Raw genomic sequence first — 20,812 nt, 5'->3', positions numbered from 1 at the left:
TCTACCCAGGAGGTGGCTTTTTCGTGCCATTGCCTGTTCTCTGATCAAATGACCTTCGCTGTTTGCCTCTTAGGTTCTTTCAATTTTCCTTTTTAAAACTGAGAGACTTTCCCTAAAGTTATTTAACTTAAAAACTTTCCTTGATGTTATCAAGTGCTTTATATTCTACCACAGATGGCTCATTTTATGAAACATTTTATCCTGCAAATTTAACTCCCCAGAGTTTCATCAGACTATATGTGAAGAACAGGAAGTTTTATAGAATAAAGATGCTATGAACATTTATTTTTTATACTAATTGTAATCATAGAAGTATGTTATTTTGTTACTTTTTTGGGAAAACTGAGATAATATCACTTCAAAATAAAACAGTTTGAGATACTGCCATGGACATAATGTTTTTTTCATAGTTAGAATAACTTCTTTGTTGGATTCCTCTCACTTAACCTCCTGTTATTCCCATACTGTTCTACAGTCGCAGGGGGCAGGCATTCTTTTCAGAAGAGATAACAGTTGATTTTGACTTGCCAGGAGTTAGCTCTGGTAAGTTACTGTTTTCTTTTTTTTAATTTTAATAATGATACTGGGGTATAATTTATACTACTAAGAACTCACCCATTTAAAATATAAAATTAAGTTATTTTTAGTAGACTTGTAGGGTTACACAGCTATCAGAACAAATCAGTTTTAGTTTTCCATTGCCCTGAAAAGTTTCGTTGAACCTATTTGCATCAGTCTCTTTTCCTTTCTCTCTAGTCCATGCCGCCAAGCCACTGATTTGCCTCTTCTCACTATAGATTTGCCTTTTCTGGACTTTTCGTATTAGTGGAATAATGCAGTATGTATAAAGAGTTGGACACAACTGAGCGACTGAACTGAACTGAACTGAGGCTTTTGAATTTGGGGTCCTTTTACTTAGCAAAATTTTTTTGAGAGGCTCATCCATGTTGTAACTTGTATCAGTAGCTTGTTGCTTTTTATTTATGCATAGTATTTCATTGTATGGATATACCACATTTTGTTTATTCATCAGCTAATGGATATTTATATTTTTTCCATTCACAAGTATGAGATCAATAATGCTGTTATAAGCATTCATAGTCTTTGCATGGACATATATTTTCATTTTCAATCTACTTCCGTAGATTCCTAGGAATGAAATTTCTGGGTTGTATGGTAAGTTTACTCCATGTCTATGTTAAATTTTTTTTAAGGAACTGAAACTATTTTCTGAAGTTATTGTAACATTTTACATTCCCAGTAGCAGTAAATGAGGAGGATTCCAGTTTCTCTATACCCTCATCAGTGCTTCATATTGTCTGGATTATAGCCGTTCCAGTGGCTGTGTGATAGCCTTATTATGGTTTCAATTTGCAGTTTCCTGCAAATAGTGAGCATCTTTTCATGTGCTTACTAATTACCTTTGTTAAAATATTTACTCAGATTTTTGCCCATTTTAATATTAGGTTGCCTTATTGTTGAGTTGTAATAGTTCTTTATATTCTATATACAAATCCTTTATCAGGTGTGTAGTTTACAGATATTTTTCCCAGTCTATACTTTGATTTTTTTATCTTCTTAATTAAATCTTTTGAAGTACAAACTTTAAAAAAATTTTAATGAAGTCTAGATTATTGTTTTCTTTTACTATTTATGGTCCTGGTGACACATCTAAGACCTCTTTGACTAACCCAAGGTCACAGAAATTTTCTCCTATATTTATGTCTAGAAGCTTTATAGCTTTAATGCTTACATTCAGGTTTATGATATATTTTTGAATTGATTTTTGTGGATGTGGTGAGGTAAGGTCTGAGTTTAACTTTTTGCATATTAATATTGAACTGTTCCAGTATGATTTGTTGAAAAGACTATTTTCCCCCATTTAATTGTCTTCTGCCTCTGTTGAAAGCATTTGATCATAAATACAGGGTTTATTTCAGAACTGTCAATCCTGTGCCATTTGTCTGGGAATCTGTTCTTATGCCAGTACTGCACTGTCTTGATTGCTATGGCCAATTTATAGCAAATTTTGAAATCAGATAGTGTAACTTTTCCAAATTTGTTCTTCTTTTTTGGTATTCTTTTGGCTGTTCTAGTTCTTTGCCTTTTCATGTGTTTTATAATTAGTATCCACAGGAAGTCTGCTTCAATTTTTATTGGTTTTACTCTCTATCTGTAGACCAGTTAGGGTAGGATTGATGTCTTAACAATACTGAATCTCCCAACTCATGAGGGTTGCATATCTGTCCTTTTATTTAGTCTTTTTTAAATTTCTTTCATTGAATTTTATAGTTTTCAGGGTATAGATCCTGGACATATTTTGTGAATTTACAGTGTTGTGCAATGATGCTTTAAAATATTTTCAGTCTACTTCTCATCTCTCATCACCATTAAAACTTTGCTCAAATGCTTTCGGTTAATTTCTCCCAGTTTGTATTCGAATCTGGCAAATATAAGATAGTGTCTTATAAAATAAATCAGTAGCCTCTAAAATTTTTTTCATTTATAGTTTCTAAGAAGTAAAGGGATGACCAATTTTTATTACTTTGACTTAGTGAATGGTCAGTAGATGTTTAATAAGTACTGTCATGTCAGTCTGTCTACATTACTGATAATATAAAACACAAGCTTTTTCTGAAGGGATTTGGTCTATCACATGACCTCCTGTTCCTTCTTCTCTAGGTGTTGCAGCTTCCCTGGAAGTCTCTGAGAGCCCTGGGAGTGTTCAAGTTGCCCGGGGTCAGACAGCAGTCCTGCCCTGTACTTTCACCACCAGCGCTGCCCTCATTAACCTCAATGTCATTTGGATGGTCATTCCTCTCTCCAATGCAAACCAGCCTGAGCAGGTACTTCTGTTCCATCCTGTGCTGCCACTGAGATTTTAATCTTTTTATAAGAGGTGGGTAGGAAAGTGTCTTGAATACATATTTGATTTCTAGAATAAGGTGATACTTTCAGTATGCCTGTGCTGTCTTAAGTCCTGTTCCTACATTGTTAGCCAACTATCAAAAGAAGCTATCCTCTTTGTGAAAGACTTTAAAAAAAATTAAGACATGTCAAGAGGGTCCTTCTGAGGAATATGTAGGAATCTGGAATCTTATCAGAAGACATTTTTGATAGGAAATACTGAGACAGTAAAAGAAAGGTATATTTTCACAGGAAGGGACTGGCACTGACATAGGTGGATGAGCAAGTACTTTTTAAAGATAGTGATAATAGTATTAAGGAAGTAACTTTAGATAGTATTAATAGTACTTGATTGATTTGGTTAATTGAAGAAGTATTTTAAAATAAAGTCAGGCACACTAGTCATCTTCCAGGATGTTCAAATAGAAGCTACTACCTCATAAGCTATATCAGTTATAGGTAAAAGACCCCATTACATGTGATACCCATTACAGAAAATAATGCTCAGAAAATTAGTGAATCATGACCATGACTATACCTTTCCTTCCCAAAGTTAACTTATTTCTGTTATGAAGTTTTTCTGCTTCAGTAGAATTTTTACTGCCTAAAGATATTTGATAAGCCAAGTTTTCTGATAGGAAATTTAAGTAGATGTGTTTGACAGTAACTTCTTCTAGTTCTTTAGTCCATGGGCCTTTTATAATTAGACTGAGATCATTTTGTCCAACCTCATCATTTGAGGAGTCAATGATAGAGGCAAGGAAAGACTTGACTACACCCAAATATTTGCAGGTAGAGCTTGGATAAAACCAGGTACCTCACTGCCAGTCTAAAGAGCTTTTTGCAGCTTCATTCTGAGTCCTCTCTCATGAATTCAGTTCAGTTCAGTTCAGTCACTCAGTCGTGTCCGACTCTGCGACCCCGTGAATCGCAGCACGCCAGGCCTCTCTGTCCATCACCAACTCCCAGCGTTTACTCAAACTCACGCCCAGTCGGTGATGCCATCCAGCCATCTCATCCTCTGTCATCCTCTTCTCCTCCTACCCCCAATCCCTCCCAGCATCAGGGTCTTTTCCAATGAGTCAGTTCTTTGCATCAGGTGGCCAAAGTACTGGAGTTTCAGCTTCAGCATCAGTCCTTCCAATGAACACCTGGGACTGATCTCCTTTAGGATGGACTGGTTGGATCTCCTTGCAGTCCAAGGGACTCTCAAGAGTCTTCTCCAACACCATAGCTCAAAAGCATCAATTTTTTTGGCGCTCAGCTTTCCTCACAGTCCAACTCTCACATCCATACATGACCACTGGAAAAACCATAGCCTTGACCAGACGGACCTTTGTTGGCAAAATACTGTGTCTGCTTTTTAATATGCTCTCTAGGTTGGTCATAACTTTCCTTCCAAGCTGTAAGCGTCTTTTAATTTCATGGCTGCAATCACCAGAATAGTTGGCTTTAATAAATAAATTGACATAAGAAAAGCAGTCGTGGATTGTAACTCTTCCCTTTTTTGACATTCATTTATATCCAGTCTATAACTTGATCTTATCATTTTGTGACCTAGTAAGCATGACAATGTCAGTGCTAGTTTAACTTTTTATTTTGAAATTAATTTTTTGAACTGGTAAAAATATTTATGGACCAAAAGTAAGGTATCCTAAAATGCACTTTATATATTCTGATGAGTTAGCTAAAGATACAGTATTGTTCCAGTTTCGTATGTAGGAATTTAAAACCCCTGGATACCTACAAATAGGTGCTATAGTAAAAAGTTGGTGACAACTCTAAGATTAGAAATAAAATTTTCCAATGTTTGGTATAGTCTGCTCTTTACTGTATAGGTACTGTTATGTGTCTAGAAGGAGATGCATTGGCCAAATGATTTCTTTTTCTTTCCTTTGCAGGTCATTCTCTATCAAGGTGGACAGATGTTTGATGGTGCCCCCCGATTCCATGGTCGGGTAGGATTTACAGGCACCATGCCAGCCACCAATGTCTCCATCTTCATTAACAACACTCAGCTGTCAGATACAGGCACCTACCAGTGTTTGGTTAACAACCTTCCAGATAGAGGTGGCAGGAATATTGGGGTCACTGGTCTCACAGTTTTGGGTGAGTGACAGGGCATGTTCCAGATACTCTGGCTTTACTTACAAATTTACTCCCAGGCACATTTACTTCTGCCATTTCTTCTGCACACTCTTGACTGCTGTGTCTTTTTCCTGTCCTCTCTCCTTGTAGCCACATCTGGTCTCTGCTTCTCTGTGCTTTTTCATATAGTCTCTGCACCCATTACTCCATTTCAGGTGGTTCTCAAAAGCTTACTTCTTAAATGACTTTTCCTGAAGGTGGAGAAAGGTAGTAAAAATACCATCAAAGGTAGCCCCTCACTTTTCCTAAGCTTTTATGTGTGTGCCCAGTCACTTCAGTCATGTCCTACTCTTTGCAACCCTGTGGACTGTAGCACCAGGTTCCTCTACCCATCGGATTCTTTAGGCAAGATACTGGGGTTGGTTGCCATGCTCTCCTCCATTTGATATTCCCAACCCAGGAATTGAACCCATGTCTCTTGTATCTCCTGCATTGGCAGGCGGGTTCTTTACCATTAGTGCTACCTGGGAAGCCCAAGCTTTTATAGGATAAGATATTGTTGGATGCAAATTAAATCATGAATGTTTGATAATGTGTAGGGAGCAGGGAGCTTCGCACACATGAGAATAAATTTGCTACTACTTCCTATTTATGTGATGCTAAATAGGCCCACGACTCTTCTAAGCGTTAACTCTTGTTCTGGCAGAATTTTAATAATACCTCCTTTTACTTTCAAAACTATCATTGTTTGGATGATAAATTATATGACCAACTCAGTCTTAATACTGAGACCAAATAGATTTAGAGCCTTTTCCAAGGTTATGTGGGCTTCCCTGGTGTCTCAGTTGGTAAGGAATTTGCCTGCAACACAGGAGACCCAGGTTTGATCCTTGGGTCAGAAAGATCCCCTGGAGAAGGACATGGCTACCCACTCCAGTATTCTTGTTTGGTAAATCCCATGAACTGAGGAGCATGGTGGTCCATGGAGTTGCAAGAGTTGAACACGACTTATTAACTAAACCACCAACAGTCACCAACATCAAGGTTATGTAGACTTTGAATGACAGTAAAGCTCAGATTAAAATGTAGATCTCTTTGCTCAAACCAGTATTCTTTCCATTATACCATGTAGGTAGACTTAATTTATCTCATGCTAAATTAAGTTCATCCTAAACATGTTTTATTTCTCAGTTCTGCTACTTCTGAGATAAAGTGCTGCCTCATAAATGGACATTTGTGGTAGAAGTGGCTACATTGAGCTCTTCTGGGGAGACTGAGAAGTACTTAGAGAAGGCTGATGCTCTGGACTGTCCTCCATCCTACTCAGGTCTCAGAATTGACTCCAGGATTCCTTGGCACATGCTCCCCCTTTTCCCTTCCACTGTTGAGTCACTTGGGGATACCAGTGTTTTTTACTGTAAACTACCACCTTCTTCCTTTAGTGTTCTTTCTTGGAAAAGTTTGTGTTTCACAGCCTTTGTGTCCTTATCTTTCTTAATGATAATAAAATGTCCATGTGTTACTATCAAGTAGTAGATATACTTGAACCTCATTCTAACTCCCCCTACTATAGAATAGAAGTTGGTATAAAGTTAGTGTGTCTGGTTTTGTTAGTAGAGTTAACTGTGTTCTTAAGTAGAGTTAAGACCAATGTTAAGGTGGTTTTAGCAAAGAGTAGCTGGCAGGGAAAGTGGGTACTGTTCCTTGAAATATCTTCTTTACAAATGGGCTCTTTCATAATTAATTTAAAAAATTTAATTATGGTAAAATATAACAAATATTTACTATTTTAGCCAGTTTTTAAGTGAGCAATTCAGTGGTGTTTGGACTAATCTCTAGAACTTTCTTCAACTTGCAGAGATAAAACTCCATCCATTAAATGACATTTTTGTGTCCCCTCAGCTGCTGGAAATCACTGTTCTGTTTTCTTTTTCTGTGAATTTGAGTACCCTAGGGACCACATATAAGTGGAGTCATACATTATTTGTCTTTTTATAACTGAATTTTTTCTCTTAACATTATATTCTCCGGCTTCCTCCATGTTGTAGCCTGTGTCAGAATTTCCTTACTTATCAAGGCTAAATAATACTCCATTGTATGTCCATACTATATTTTGTTCATCCATCCATCTATAGACACTTGGGTTATTTCCACCTTTTAGCTATTGTGAATAATGCCGCTGTGAACTTGTGTGAATTCAGTAATGCTTTTAAAAGCAATATGTTGACAGAGGATTTTAAAAATAATTTGAGTACAGATCTTTGGAGGAAAAAAACAGTGAAACTAAAACCATAAGGTATCTTGAAAATACAATCAGAAGCTGTTTCCCTTTTTACATACTTGCTCCCTGCCAGCTGAAGTTGTTGGCCCTGCACTCGTGACCAAGTCCTGTGAACAGTACACAGTGTTCACTGGCTTTGCTCATGAGGAGGTCTTCTGGTATGCGCTCCCCAACAGTGCCATCTGAGGTTCCAGTGTGCTGAATGTTGATGTGTCTTCTGTCATCCTCTGGCTCATGGTAAATGTATCCTCTGTTACTTACTCTTCCTGTTACAGTTCCCCCTTCTGCCCCACACTGCCAAATCCAAGGGTCACAGGATATCGGCAGCGATGTCATCCTGCTCTGTAGCTCAGAGGAAGGCATTCCTCGACCAACTTACCTTTGGGAGAAGTTAGACAATACCCTCAAACTACCTCCAACAGCGACTCAGGGTATGTATGGTGTTGCTTTGTCCATTTAATTCATTATCATGGAAAATTTCAATTCACAAGTGATTCACAAAGTAATTAACTTTAATAGCTTTGAGAGCTTGTTTGGAGGTTCTAGCAGGGGAGCACAGCTACTCGTATACCCTTGAGTGAAGACTGGTCCTCCTCTTTCGGGGATGGTCGTCCTCTTCGACCGAGCGCGCAGCTTCGGGAGGGACACACATGGAGCGGTGAGGCAGGAAGGGGACACCCGCCTAGCCAGCCAGATCAGCCGAATCAACCCTGGCGATCAATGGGGTGACAGATGTCGCAACCAGATCGCCCTCACATCCAAAGAACACACTGTATTTGTAACTGCTGAAAAGCTATCAGGATTGTTTTGTGTTTTCAGCTCTAGAGAGAATAAAACTATTTTCTTTCATCTTCTCATTGCTGACTTTATGAAATATATCTTATCCAGTGGTAACTATATATGGAAATTCTGTTTCTTTGTAGTGAAAATTTAAAATAGCTAATTGGTAGTTTCTTTGAATTGCTAACTGTAAAATAATCCTTGAAGTTTGTAACTGAGAATCTACTTCTACTTAAGAAACAATTGCCTGTGTCAGTATGAGAAACATCCACATAGTTATGAGAGGGTTAATCATCCTTTTCAGCCTCAAGTCTAATTAGAGGAGGAAGATGGGAAAGAGAGCAGGAAAAGGCCTCAGATCATGGGAGATTAAGGAGTTAATCACAGCAGACAGGTAAAGGTGGAGGAGGCATGAGTATCATTGAGGGCTTACTGCATGTAAATCCAACTGCTTAGATTTGATATTAAAGGAAACATCCTTGAAAACTGAGGAAAATGTATGAAATGAGGGAAATTCTACAATTATATGTATAATTTCTATTTCAAGGAGATAAATTTTTGCTATCTTGTGTGTTACATCATCTCTAATACAGATCATATCTCTTCTAGCATTCTCAGGGAAGATTTACAGATCTTAAGGAGCTGGCAATTAATGGAGAGGTTCCAAACAACCTTAGTTATGCTTGATAAGTTTGAATCATATTGATGGTGTATACTTGTCATGGGAAGAAAAGTCCTAAGTTCTATGGTGAAGTTGGACATGAAAGAACCAGGATCACCAGCCTCTTAAGAGTGCTTCAGTTTCCTTTAAGAATCCCCACAGAAATTATTAATGGATCTTCCCATCACTTTTTAATTAACCTATCCCAGTATTATTTTAAAAACCAATTTTTCACCATAGTAACTTCTGGGTTATTCTAATAATGATTACTACAATGCTGTTGTTCCTTACTGATTGTTTATTGCTAGATGTTTTAACCATACTGTGAGGCTAAATAGCTTTATTTTTTTTTCTTTCATGGCCTGATTTATTAATCTTAATGTTGTAAGTGGCATGTTTAGAATAGCTCTTATCTTTAAATCCTGAAAACTATATTCAAGTCCTAGATCGTCCAGTAACTATTTCTATGACAGTTCACCTCTTTGGGCCTGTGTTATCCTTTTTGTGTGTGTGTTGTCTTTTTGTAAAATAAAGGGATTTAGCAATATCATTTCCAACTCCTCTGTATCAGCATTAAGATTCTATGATTTTTAACATTTCTTTGAAATATTGGTCTGAGTTTGGAATTGCAAATAAAGTTTAAAAATGGTTGTATATAACCTGTGAGTATCTGTAGAAAGAGCCTTCCATACCTACTTGTTTCTGAATAAATAGATATTACTCAAATTTCTTGATATCTTCTTTGCAACTTGCATATTCTTTGGTACTTAGGTGTAAAAGTGAACATGAATTGCAAAGATGACAGCATGTGTCTTGTAATTCCAACTCTGGATTGGTTGTCAGACTTAACTTTGGATAACTTCGTCTATTATAATAATACACATTAAATGAGTCTGATTTTTAATTAAATTTACCTCTTAATATCTGCATTAATACAACAGACAAAATAGCATATAATCCCAAAATAACTTAGAATTCTTTTAGAAGATTTATCTTACTAATCTGTATACATTTGCTTAATATAAATTCAGTATGCATTCCTGAGAAAAGAATACCTGCCACCAGAACAGGGCACCCCAGAAGTCTGGGTAGTGACAGAGCATAACATGTGGAGATTAGAATTGTCCTTGTATAGGAGCCAGCTTGAAGGAGCTCCTTCTGGGACAAATCTGGGACAGTGTGAACATTGAAATAATAATGTAATCCACTGAACACAGTGAGAATCCCTGAATCCCTTCTGATAGACATAAATAAATGGGGGAGAAAGGAGAGCCTTTTCTTACATTAGAATGGCTACCAGTGTTGGTAGAAGGTATGACAGTTAGAAAATCATCCCTAATGTCAAAATAGGAGCTGTTGTTTGATGAGAAACATGTTTACTAGTTATAAAGTATTTCTCCGCAAATAACTTACTAATCACAAAGAGTAAATAGTAACTTTATAGTAGAGAGGCCTGGTGGACACCACTGTAACCACGCAACCAGTGCTGTGACAAACTGCTGTTGTGTGCCTCATGTCTTACGCACTGAGGACACAGCATCACTGCTTCAGTGTTTCTGTCAAAGCGCATCACCTGAGTCCAGTCACGAGGAAATACCCAGCAGGGAATGAGGACACAGGCAACTGTCCTAGACTGAAAGAGACTGAGGAGTCAGAGAACAAACTTAATGGTTGCTAGGCAGGGACGAGGAAGAATGGGGGAAGGGATAGTTAGGGAGTGTTGGATGGATGGGTACACACAGCTATATGTAAAATGGATAACCAACAAGGACCTCCTGTATAGCACAGAGAACTCTGCTCAATATTATGTGGCAGCCTGGGTGGGAGGGCAGTTTGGGGGAGAATGGATACATGTATATGTATGGCTGAGTCACGTTGCTGTTCCCCTGAAACTTTCACGACATTGTTAATTGGCTATGGATGGAGGTTTGTGACAATGTACAGCAGACAGGGATCAAGGCCATCCCCATGGAAAATAAATGCAAAAAGGCAAAATGGTTGTCTGAGGAGGCCTTACAAATAGCTGTGAAAAGAAGAGAAGCGAAAAGCAAAGAAAAAGGAAAGATATTCCCATTTGAATGCAGAGTTCCAAAGAATAGCCAGAAGAGATTAGAAAGCCTTCCTCAGTGATCAATGCAAAGAAATAGAGGAAAACAACAGAATGGGAAAGACTAGAGATCTCTTCAAGAAAATCAGAGATACCAAGGGAACATTTCATGCAAAGATGGGTTCGATAAAGGACAGAAATGGTATGGACCTAATAGAAGCAGAAGATATTAAGAAGAGGTGGCAAAAATACACAGAAGAACTGTACAAAAAAGATCTGCATGACCCAGATAATCACAATGGTGTGATCACTCACCTAGAGCCAGACATCCTGGAATGTGAAGTCAAGTGGGCCTTGGAAAGCATCACTATGAACAAAGCTAGTGGATGTGATGGAATTCCAGTTGAGCTATTTCAAATCCTGAAAGATGATTGTGTGAAAGTGCTGCACTCAATATGCCAGCAAATTTGGAAAACTCAGCAGTGGCCACAGGACTGAAAAAGGTCCATTTTCATTCGAATCCCTAACAAAGGCAATGCCAAAGAATGCTCAAACCACCGTACAATTGCACTCATCTCACACGCTAGTAAAGTAATGGTCAAAATTCTCCAAGCCAGGCTTTAGCAATATGTGAACCAAGAACTTGCAGATGTTCAAGCTGGTTTTAGAAAAGGCAGAGGAACCAGAGATCAGATTGCCAACATCCACTGGATCATAGAAAAAGCAAAAGAGTTCCAGAAAAACATCTATTTCTGCCTTATTGACTATGCCAAAGCCTTTGACTGTGTGGATCACAATAGACTGTGTAAGATTCTGAAAGAGATGGGAATACCAGACCACCTGACCTGTCTCTTGAGAAACCTGTATGCAGGCCAGGAAGCAACAGTTAGAACTGGACATGGAACAACAGACTGATCCAAATTGGGAAAGGAGTATGTCAAGGCTGTATATTGTCACCCTGCTTATTTAACTTATATGCAGAGTACATCATGAGAAATGCTGGGCTGGATGAAGCACAAGCTGGAATCAAGATTGCTGGGAGAAATATCAATAATCTCAGATATGCAGATGACACCACCCTTATGGTAGAAAGTGAAGAGGAACTAAAAAGCCTCTTGATGAAAGTGAAAGAGGAGAGTGAAAAAGTTGGCTTAAAGCTTAACATTCAGAAAACTGAGCTCATGGCATCTGATCCCATCACTTCATGGCAAATAGATGGGGAAACAGTGGAAACAGTGTCAGACTTTATTTTCTCTGGCTCCAAAATCACTGCAGATGGTGACTGCAGCCATGAAATTAAAAGATGCTTACTCCTTGGAAGGAAAGTTATGACTAACCTAGATAGCATATTAAAAAGCAGACACATTACTTTGCCAACAAAGGTCCGTCTTGTCAAGGTTATGGTTTTTCTAGTGGTCATGTATGGATGTGAGAGTTAGACTGTGAAGAAAGCTGAGCACCGAAGAATTGATGCTTTTGAACTGTGGTGTTGCAGAAGACTCTTGAGAGTCCCTTGGACTGCAAGGAGATCCAACCAGTCCATCCTGAAGGAGATCAGTCCTGGGTGTTCTTTGGAAGGACTGATGCTGAAGCTGAAATTCCAATACTTTGGCCACCTCATGCGAAGAATTGACTCATTAGAAAAGACCATGATGCTGGGAGGGATTGGGGGCAGGAGGAGAAGGGGACGACAGAGGATGAGATGGCTGGATGGCATCACCAACTTGATGGGCATGAGTTTGAGTAAACTCTAGGAGTTGGTGATGGACAGGGAGGCTTGGCGTGCTGCGATTCATGGGGTCGCAAAGAGTCGGACATGACTGAGTGACTGAACTGGCTGACTGGTCCAAAAATTATGGTTTTCTTGAATGATGACATTTGTTAATATATTGAAGATGGATTTACACAGATGGCTTAGTTTAAGACTAACAGCATTGGGACATTGATTGCAAAGTTAGAAAATATCCTCTAGATGCACCCCAGAGAATATTATGGTATTAAATATCTTACTAGAAAGCCAAGTAGGGATATGGTGATTATGAGCTTTGGACACAGACAGACCTCATTTTATGTGTTGCTACTTGTGTACTGTGTGATCTTGGACCAATTGCATAGCTTCTCTGAGCTTTGTCACTTTTGAAAAGTATAGAATATAAAACTTAAGGTTTGTAAAATTAAAGAGACATGTAAAACTTAGTATAGTGCATGTGGTACACAATAGATACTCAAGAGAAGATAGTCCATTTATTTCTTTGTTGTGTAACTTTCCGTGTGCTGGGTAATTTCTGAGGATGGTGATACCGTGATAAACAAGAAAAACCCAGTCCATTATCCTAATGAGACAAGTAGGTAAGAAATTATATAAATGGGGTAAGTTCCAGCACTAGAGAATACAGGGTGCTGGGAAACACATGGGAGAGATGTTTATGAGAGTCTGGGAAATCAACTAGAACATAGAGGAGGAGAAAACAAGTTTCCCTCCAGACTGGCCCAACTCTCTGAGTTCACTGAAAATCCCAGACATTGGTAGACATCAGAATCATGTGTTCTTAAGGAAAAGGAAATAACATACAAGTGTGAACCAAATAACTGCCAGGTATATTGACTTGGGTGTGTACAGTACAATTCAAATGTCTTAAGTAAGATACCCATTTAGTAAGAATATCCATATAATATGGGTTGGATCATTTACATTCTTCCACTGGAAAGCAATAGCAAAAACAAAACAAAAAAACCCCCCTCCTTTTCCTGGCCTGTATACTGATGTTAATTTCCATGTGTGTTTGATGATTCAGTCCTTGTTAACACTACCCACTGTATTATGTTAGAATGCAGTGAGATGACCCTGAGGGCTGTTGCTGTCTGGGGATCTTTGAGAATTTGCTCATCCTCATCAGATGTCTCTCTTCTGTGCTCCCCAGCACCTTGTATCCTCTGGTGATGGCACTTACCCCACTTATTATGATTTCTTGCCTACTTGTCTCATTAAAGTACAGGGCTGCGTTTGTCTGGTTTGTCATTGTATCCCCATCTTCAGAAATTTCCTGGTACACAGAAAGGTGCTCAATAAATATTTATTTCTTCAATGACTCTGCTTCTGCCTTTGATCTGTGAAGATTGTCAGCAGGAACTAGGTAATTCAGTCTTAGTTTCATGTCAGTGTTGTCAGCACAGGGTAGCGAGGGCCCCAGGTGTTGCCCAAGGAGTGTGGACTTTGCGCCAGAAGCGTGCAGTCAGGAGCCTTTCCTGATGTGCTGCTGTTCTGAGGAGCTGAGGTGACGGATGGTTATGTTCTGCCTAAGGGAGGCAGTGAAACCCTGAACTGAGAGGTAAGACAGCCCTCCATCCAGCTGTAATTCCTGTTGCCCAGTTGTGTAATCTTATTACTTTTCTGAAGCCTCAGTTTCCTTATCTGTTCAATGGGATTAATAATAATACTACCTCTAAGAGTGATTGTAACGATAAGGATAATAGCGTATAAAAGCTTAGCCAGTACTTGGCACATAGTAATAACTATTAACTTTGGTTTTTATCAGGTCATTTACATTTTGTTTATAAGGAATAAATAAACTATCCTCATGTTGATAAATGACTGAAATGTGAAGCCCTGAAACAGTTCTTTGTAATATCATTGTGATCACCTTGAACATGCCCGGCTGAGAGCTCCTGCTGTGGGGAGCATGACTGACTGACAGCCTCAGCAGCTTCCTCCAACGTCCAGCACTGCTTCCCAGCCAGGCAGGCTTTGCCTGGACTGCTCCCAGCCAGTCACCAGACTCAGCGGGCTGCTAATACAGGCCTGTTCCTGCAAGGAGTGAGATGCCTGGAACAGGTGACTTTGTCTCCAGGACTCCCCATCAGCTGGTGGAAACTTCAGCAACATTGTGCTGCAGTCTGAAAACGCCCCCTCCTTTCTTTCCTCTCCCCTTCATGGTGGTCAGACCTGTACTGCAGTCCGAGCCTCTCCCTTGTTTCTCCAGGTTCCTCTCTGCTTCCTTTACTGCCATTGCCTCCAGTAAACCTCTTGCTTGCCTTGGTGTCCACCTTGTGGAGGAGCTGGACTGAGGAATGGTTATAATCATTATTGAAAGGGAGTAACAGTCTACACCTTGGAGCACAGAGTGGATATTTTCCCCATTAAGAATGAAGCAAGCATTAGCATAATGGGTTTAACCTCAGTTTTGTATTATAGCATTTCCTCAGAATTAAAATTCAGTACTTATGATCGTAGATTCTCTAAAACAGGCATTAGCCAACATTTCCTCAGGGAAGGCTACTCACCTTTAGGACCTCACGTTAATCTGCAGATTAGGCTGTGAGACTGCCCTTATTTAGGACAGTCCTTTGTAGCTCTTCCTGGTGGCTCAGCTATTAAAGAATCTGCCTGCAATGTGGGAGACCTAGGCTCGCTCCCTGGATTGGAGATCCCCTGGAGGAGGGCATGGCAACCCACTCCATTATTCTCGCACGGAGAATCCCATGGACAGAGGAGCCTGGTGGGCAACGGTCCATGGGGTCACAAAGCGTCAGACACGACTGACCAACTAATTTCACTTTTTTCTGTAGCTCTAGGTCTTTAACTTTATTTTATGATTTAGTCTTTAACATTCATAAACCAAAAACTCTCTCCAGAAAAACAATATTGATAGTTCTTCACTGTTCATTTTTTTAATAGCCTTCTGCTGATTTCTTTGGTTTCCTGTTTTCTTTCCAAAATCCTCACTTGACTGTTATTTTTGTGACAGACCAGGTCCAGGGAACAGTCACCATCCGGAATATCAGCGCCTTGTCGTCAGGTTTGTACCAGTGTGTGGCTTCTAACGCCATTGGGACCAGCACCTGTCTTTTGGATCTCCAGGTCATTTCTCGTAAGTATGTGAAATTCTGGTGTCCACTCTGTTTCTGAAATGCCAAGATCTTCATTAAACCAGGGAATGAAGAGTTTCGCTTAATGGGACTTAGGTCATTTGAAGAGAAAATAGAAGTTGTTTTGATTTTAATCATTATTGAAAATGTTACAGAAATATACTAGTATACTTTTCAGCCTCAGCAATATGACTTGTTCTTTATGGTAAAATGTCTTCTCCTCAGGATCATTAGAATCAAATCAGTTCCGATTGTGTAGCGCTGGAGACATATAAAAATTTGGAGTAACATTCTGGTCATGGCAAGACCTTTTTGTATTTTCTCCTAATCCCTTATGTCTGCTAAAATGTTGGGTGCCCAGGTCATACCTAAGTAGTGCAGATGTTTTTTCTCTAGTTGAGAATCCTGGGTTATTTGAATTCCAGCTGCAAAAGGGAATGATCTGACTAAGAGGAGGTGATAAGTTATCCCACTGCTTGCTGGGTTCATTGTGGGCAGGTTAGGCAGGTAGGTTAGGCTTCCTGGGTAGTTCAGTGGTAAAGAATCCACCTATAGTGCAGGTGACCTGGGTTCAATCCTTGGGTCGGGAAGATCCCCTGGAGGAGGGCGTGGCAGTTCACTTCAGTATTCTTGCCTGGAGAATCCCATGGACAGAGTAGTCTGGCGGGCCACAGTCCATAGGTTGTAGAGAGTTGGACACACCAGAAGTGACTTAGCATGCACGCACATAGACAGGTAGTCAGGTGTGGTCTTTTTCCTGCTCTGCTATGGTGGTGACTCTCCTGCAGCTGTGAGTTGTGTAAATGTTTATTCATTCAGTAAATGTTTGTGAGCCTGTTGTTTTAGTCCTAGCCACTGGGGATACAGAAAGTTAAGCAAGATATAACTTTAGATGGATGCAATACTGTAGGCAGTTTTGTGCATTTTAAGAAGATTCTTGGGTAGTCTTAACTATTTATGAAGTTGTATGAGCATATTCTATTTCTGTCTCTCTCTCCTTTTTTTCTTTAAATATACCTTAAATATATTTTGCAGCCCAGCCCAGGAGCATTGGACTAATAGCTGGAGCCATTGGCACTGGTGCAGTTATTATCATTTTTTGCATTGCACTAATTTTAGGGGCATTCTTTTACTGGAGAAGCAAAAATAAAGAGGAGGAGGAAGAAGAAATTCCTAATGAAATAAGGTTTGTGTGTCAGATAATTTATCCTGACATTGGTATATCCAGTGTCTGTGTTTCTGTTATATTTCTATTTGGCAGCTAAGGTTTGTGTGCTAATATTATGACTTTAACCAAGACAGTTAAAGTGGCCAAATGATCGTTTCTTGTATGTTACATCACTTTTTCTCATTGACTGCTCAACTTTATTTACTGGATCATGGGTGGGGAGCAGCGGCTAGTCTAGCATGTGCCCAACAAGGAGGACACAAGTGAAGAATCTCCTCATTTCCTCCCATAGCTTCAGGGTGGGTGGGATTAGGTGGCTGCCATAGTAGAAAAATTACTTTAGAATGTGTATTTAATATTGGCATTTATAAATGATAAGTTCATAAACAAGAAAGAACACCACCTGTACAGATAGACGAAACCAGTATAACTTGGTTGAAAACAATTGAGTCAAGAATGTGAACATCGTCAGGAAAGAATGTCAAATGATATTGAGGGAAAGGTGACCCTTGGTGTATTGTGGGAGTGTGGGGGTTCAGGCTCAGTCTTGGATGGCATCACATCAATATCCTTATTAAAAATGACATACACAGCTCCAGTCTAGTCTGTCTTCCCTCGTGCCTCGAGGCTTTTCCTTTAGCTCCCACCCTCTTCCTGGACCATACTTCTGGTCCCTCTTCATCCATCTCTTCAATACATTCTTCGGTCAGGTCTAAGACTAGTCTAGGCACCACATTCTCATATAAGTTGATTTAGGCCCTGGTCTTGGGTAGAAGAGCTGTCTTTTTTTTTTTTTTTTCATATGAAACATCTAATAAAATGCCTGGTACTCAAGAAATGTTAAGTGAATTAGTTAGCATCTTAGATTAACTTAAGAACTTGTCTTAGTCTCTTATAATTCTTAAGGGCTTGGACAGATTTCATCCCAGTGTAAGATTAATGAGAAAAACCTCTCATCAGCACACCACAGGGATTTCTCAAATACCCCCAAATGCAAATCAAGCCAACCCTAGTAGTTTTTTTGAAGTTGCTACATCCAAAGGATGGTTTCCTAGCTATTTTATAGCAGCTAGCTCAGTGGATTTCTTCATGGACTATTTTCCTATTTAGAGCACTATATATATACACACACATATGTACACATGTATATATAATATTTCAATTACATTGGAAGACATAGTCTTTGGAAGATTTGATACTACTTTTTTTTCTCTTGGAGACTGAGATGTTGCGGGAGAACTTTTCTTAAGCATTGTCTTAAAGGGAATGAACGTCAGCACCGAGGCCTGGTGTTTGCCATGTTTGCTTTCATGAGAGAGTGGTCTGTCCTGAGGGGGTGAATTTCATAGACATGTTAGCCTGACTATGAGAAGAAAGAGTCCTGGGCAGAAGGGTAGGGTGGACATCAAGTAAATTCTGACAACAGCTTTACTTTTGTTCATTTTCAGAGAGGATGATCTTCCACCCAAATGTTCTTCTTCTGCCAAAGCATTTCACACGGAGATATCCTCCTCGGAGAACAACACGCTGACCTCTTCCAATACCTGCAACAGCCGCTACTGGAGCAGCAACCCCAAAGTGCACAGAAACACGGGGTCGTTCAGCCACTTTGGTGACTTGCGCCAGTCCTTCTCCCTCCACTCGGGCAACGCCGGCATTCCAGCCATCTATGCCAACGGCAGCCATCTGGCCCCAGCCCCGCAGAAGACCCTGGTGGTGACGGCCAGCAGAGGGTCGTCACCGCAGGCCGTGTCCAAGAGCAATGGTTCTGTCAGCAGGAAGGCCCGGCCTCCGCCCGTACCGGCACTGCACACACACTCCTACACCGTCAGCCAAGCCGCCCTGGAGCGCATCGGCGCTGTCCCTGTCATGGTGCCGGCCCAGAGTCGGGCCGGGTCCCTGGTATAGGACGCCGGCGGAGGGCGTGTGCAGAAAAAAGGCTAAGGATGCCCTCATTCCAGGGGGAGGGTGGGGTGGCAGAGCTGGGAAGGACAATTTCCTGACAATGATTCTAGTAAAAAGCACAAAGGAGGAGGCTGTGCTCTGACCTGGCCACTAAGATTTGTAAACCGAACTGGAATGTTCCGGCATGAAGACATGTTCCCCCACCTGAGCGGTCTCAGGATTCCATTCAGAAAGCTGGATCTCACAGATGTGCCAAGCCAAGGAAGGAGGTGTAAGAGCAGAGTAGCACTGAAAACCCATCTGCAGTCCAGACGGGCTTGATTTCTTAATTCACGCCTAACGTAATAATTTTTCAAGAGAATAAAGTGCCACATGGAGTTTAAATAATGAAATTATTTAAAAAGATAGGTGTCTTTAGAAAACATACTGAGCACCCCTGTGCATCGTCTGGCCTCTCTCCATCCCCTCCCACTGTAGGGGCCAAATGGCATAAATGGCAAGTATTGGTCTTTACAGGGCTGGCTCTTGTATCATAGAATCAAAACTTTTTACACCAACAAAAGTCAGGAGGGAATGGGTGAAAACTAGAAACTTCTTGGAGAAGCCCTGTCATATTTATTTATTTATCTCTTCCTGGACCATGAATTTCATATTTGGAGTACTGCTATATTGACAGATTATTGCCTGTCTATGTTTTTCTGGGGTCTGTTGTAGGTCCATGACAATTACTGTTCCTTATTTCCTGGGAAAATATTTTTAAAAAGAAAACTCTTGTTTTTTTTTAAGGAAAATAAGTGAGAGGCATTGGGTTAGGAAAGTAAAGACTACTGTTAACACCGTGTTCATTGAGAATACGTGGATTGAACCCGGCAGGAGGCCCTTCATAAAAGACCTAGGTCATGCAGGCACGTGGAGAGGAATTCCTGGCAGCCTGTTGGCAGGGCTCTCCAGGTCTCCCTGCTCTCACGCCAGGCTGCTCTTAATGAGGGCAGCATCCTATGCCTTTGTACTGTAGAAGGTGAATTTTCCTTGTTTGACAAGTCCAGATTTCTAGGTTGTTAAAGGGAGGGCAGGAGTTGCTTTGTCTTGTTTTTTTTGTGTGTTTGTTTGTTTCCATAATGATTAGATTTGCAAAAGAGATAAGACTGAGACAAAAGGAATGTCTTCAGATAGGCTCCTGAGAGGCTCTGTCCTGTACTTGTCACAGCCCAGGGTTGCAATTTTGCCCAAATGCGTTTTGCACCACTGTAAAGAGACCTTCTGTGATCAGTTACCTAGCCTGGAGCCCACCAGGCGATCCACAGACTTGCCAGTCGGTGTGCTCTGTAGATCTGGCCATGCTTGTCCTGGTGACAGTCTCGCCTTAACCTCACTTTAAGCAACACACGAATGGTTTCGTCCCAGATTTGTTTCCTAAATTTTTTATGATTCTGACCCTGTATGCGATCAGGCCATCTTTTCTTTCCCCCTTATTGTCTTTCATTCTGTCATCCCACCATGCTTTTTGCCCTCTTTTCCTGAAAGAACAGTCATCACAGGAAGTGGCCTCCTGGTTTTAAGACTTATTTGAATAATGGAAACCAACAGCTGCTGCATACATTATCTTTCCAAGAGGGCTAAGTTCTGAACCTAACCACTGCAACCATCCCAATATTGATGAAAAGCTGAATTTACTCTAGCATTACTTATATTTTCCATTTGATGGTTCTTGACTTTGTAAAAATTTAAATAAATGAATGTCTATACTTTTTATAAAGAAAAGTGAAAATACCAATGACAAAAAAGATGATACTGTCAGATGTTGTTTCAAAAGCATTTATCTTGCATTTCTTTATTCTTTCTAATTATCTAAAATTCAATAAAAGTTTATTCATATAAAAAATTGTTTTTACTTATATACTAATGATGCATTATTTTGTATTTAATGTACTCTTGATGTTATAAGTGTGGGGCTGCCGGGGCTGGCAGGCGGCCCGGACCTGGGTTTCGGTTTCCCCTGAAATGGTGGGATTCCCCGCCCCCATCAGGTAACCTGGAGCCAGTCAATCAATGTGCGCCCAGTAAGAAACAAAGGGAGAGCTGAAAAGCCCGCGGACGCCTAAGTTTGAA

The 20,812-nt window shown here is 40.1% G+C and overlaps 1 protein-coding gene across 5 annotated transcripts in view; it reads left to right on the top strand.

The window, feature by feature from the left end:
• IGSF11 (immunoglobulin superfamily member 11) overlaps positions 1–20,598 on the top strand; it is a 128,454-nt gene extending 107,856 nt beyond the window's left edge. For 2 of the 5 annotated variants that reach the window (XM_020874073.2, XM_020874075.2), the window contains exons 2-7: positions 2,683–2,846; positions 4,809–5,016; positions 7,552–7,707; positions 15,510–15,632; positions 16,666–16,816; positions 18,247–20,598. In XM_020874073.2, the coding sequence (XP_020729732.2) occupies positions 2,683–2,846; positions 4,809–5,016; positions 7,552–7,707; positions 15,510–15,632; positions 16,666–16,816; positions 18,247–18,706 (1,262 nt within the window). In that variant the 3' untranslated portion in view covers positions 18,707–20,598. Of the gene's footprint in view, positions 1–495; positions 544–2,682; positions 2,900–4,808; positions 5,017–7,551; positions 7,708–15,509; positions 15,633–16,665; positions 16,817–18,246 lie in introns of those variants that run through there. The other 3 variants (XM_020874076.2, XM_070466002.1, XM_020874074.2) reach the window with 3 other exon arrangements.
• The last annotated feature ends 214 nt before the right edge of the window (positions 20,599–20,812 follow it).

The sequence above is a fragment of the Odocoileus virginianus genome, chromosome 4 (assembly GCF_023699985.2).
Source record: "Odocoileus virginianus isolate 20LAN1187 ecotype Illinois chromosome 4, Ovbor_1.2, whole genome shotgun sequence".
Taxonomy (NCBI): domain Eukaryota; kingdom Metazoa; phylum Chordata; class Mammalia; order Artiodactyla; family Cervidae; genus Odocoileus; species Odocoileus virginianus.
The sequence above is the reverse complement of the archived record's forward strand: the minus strand, read 5'-3'. Positions and strand labels throughout refer to the sequence as shown.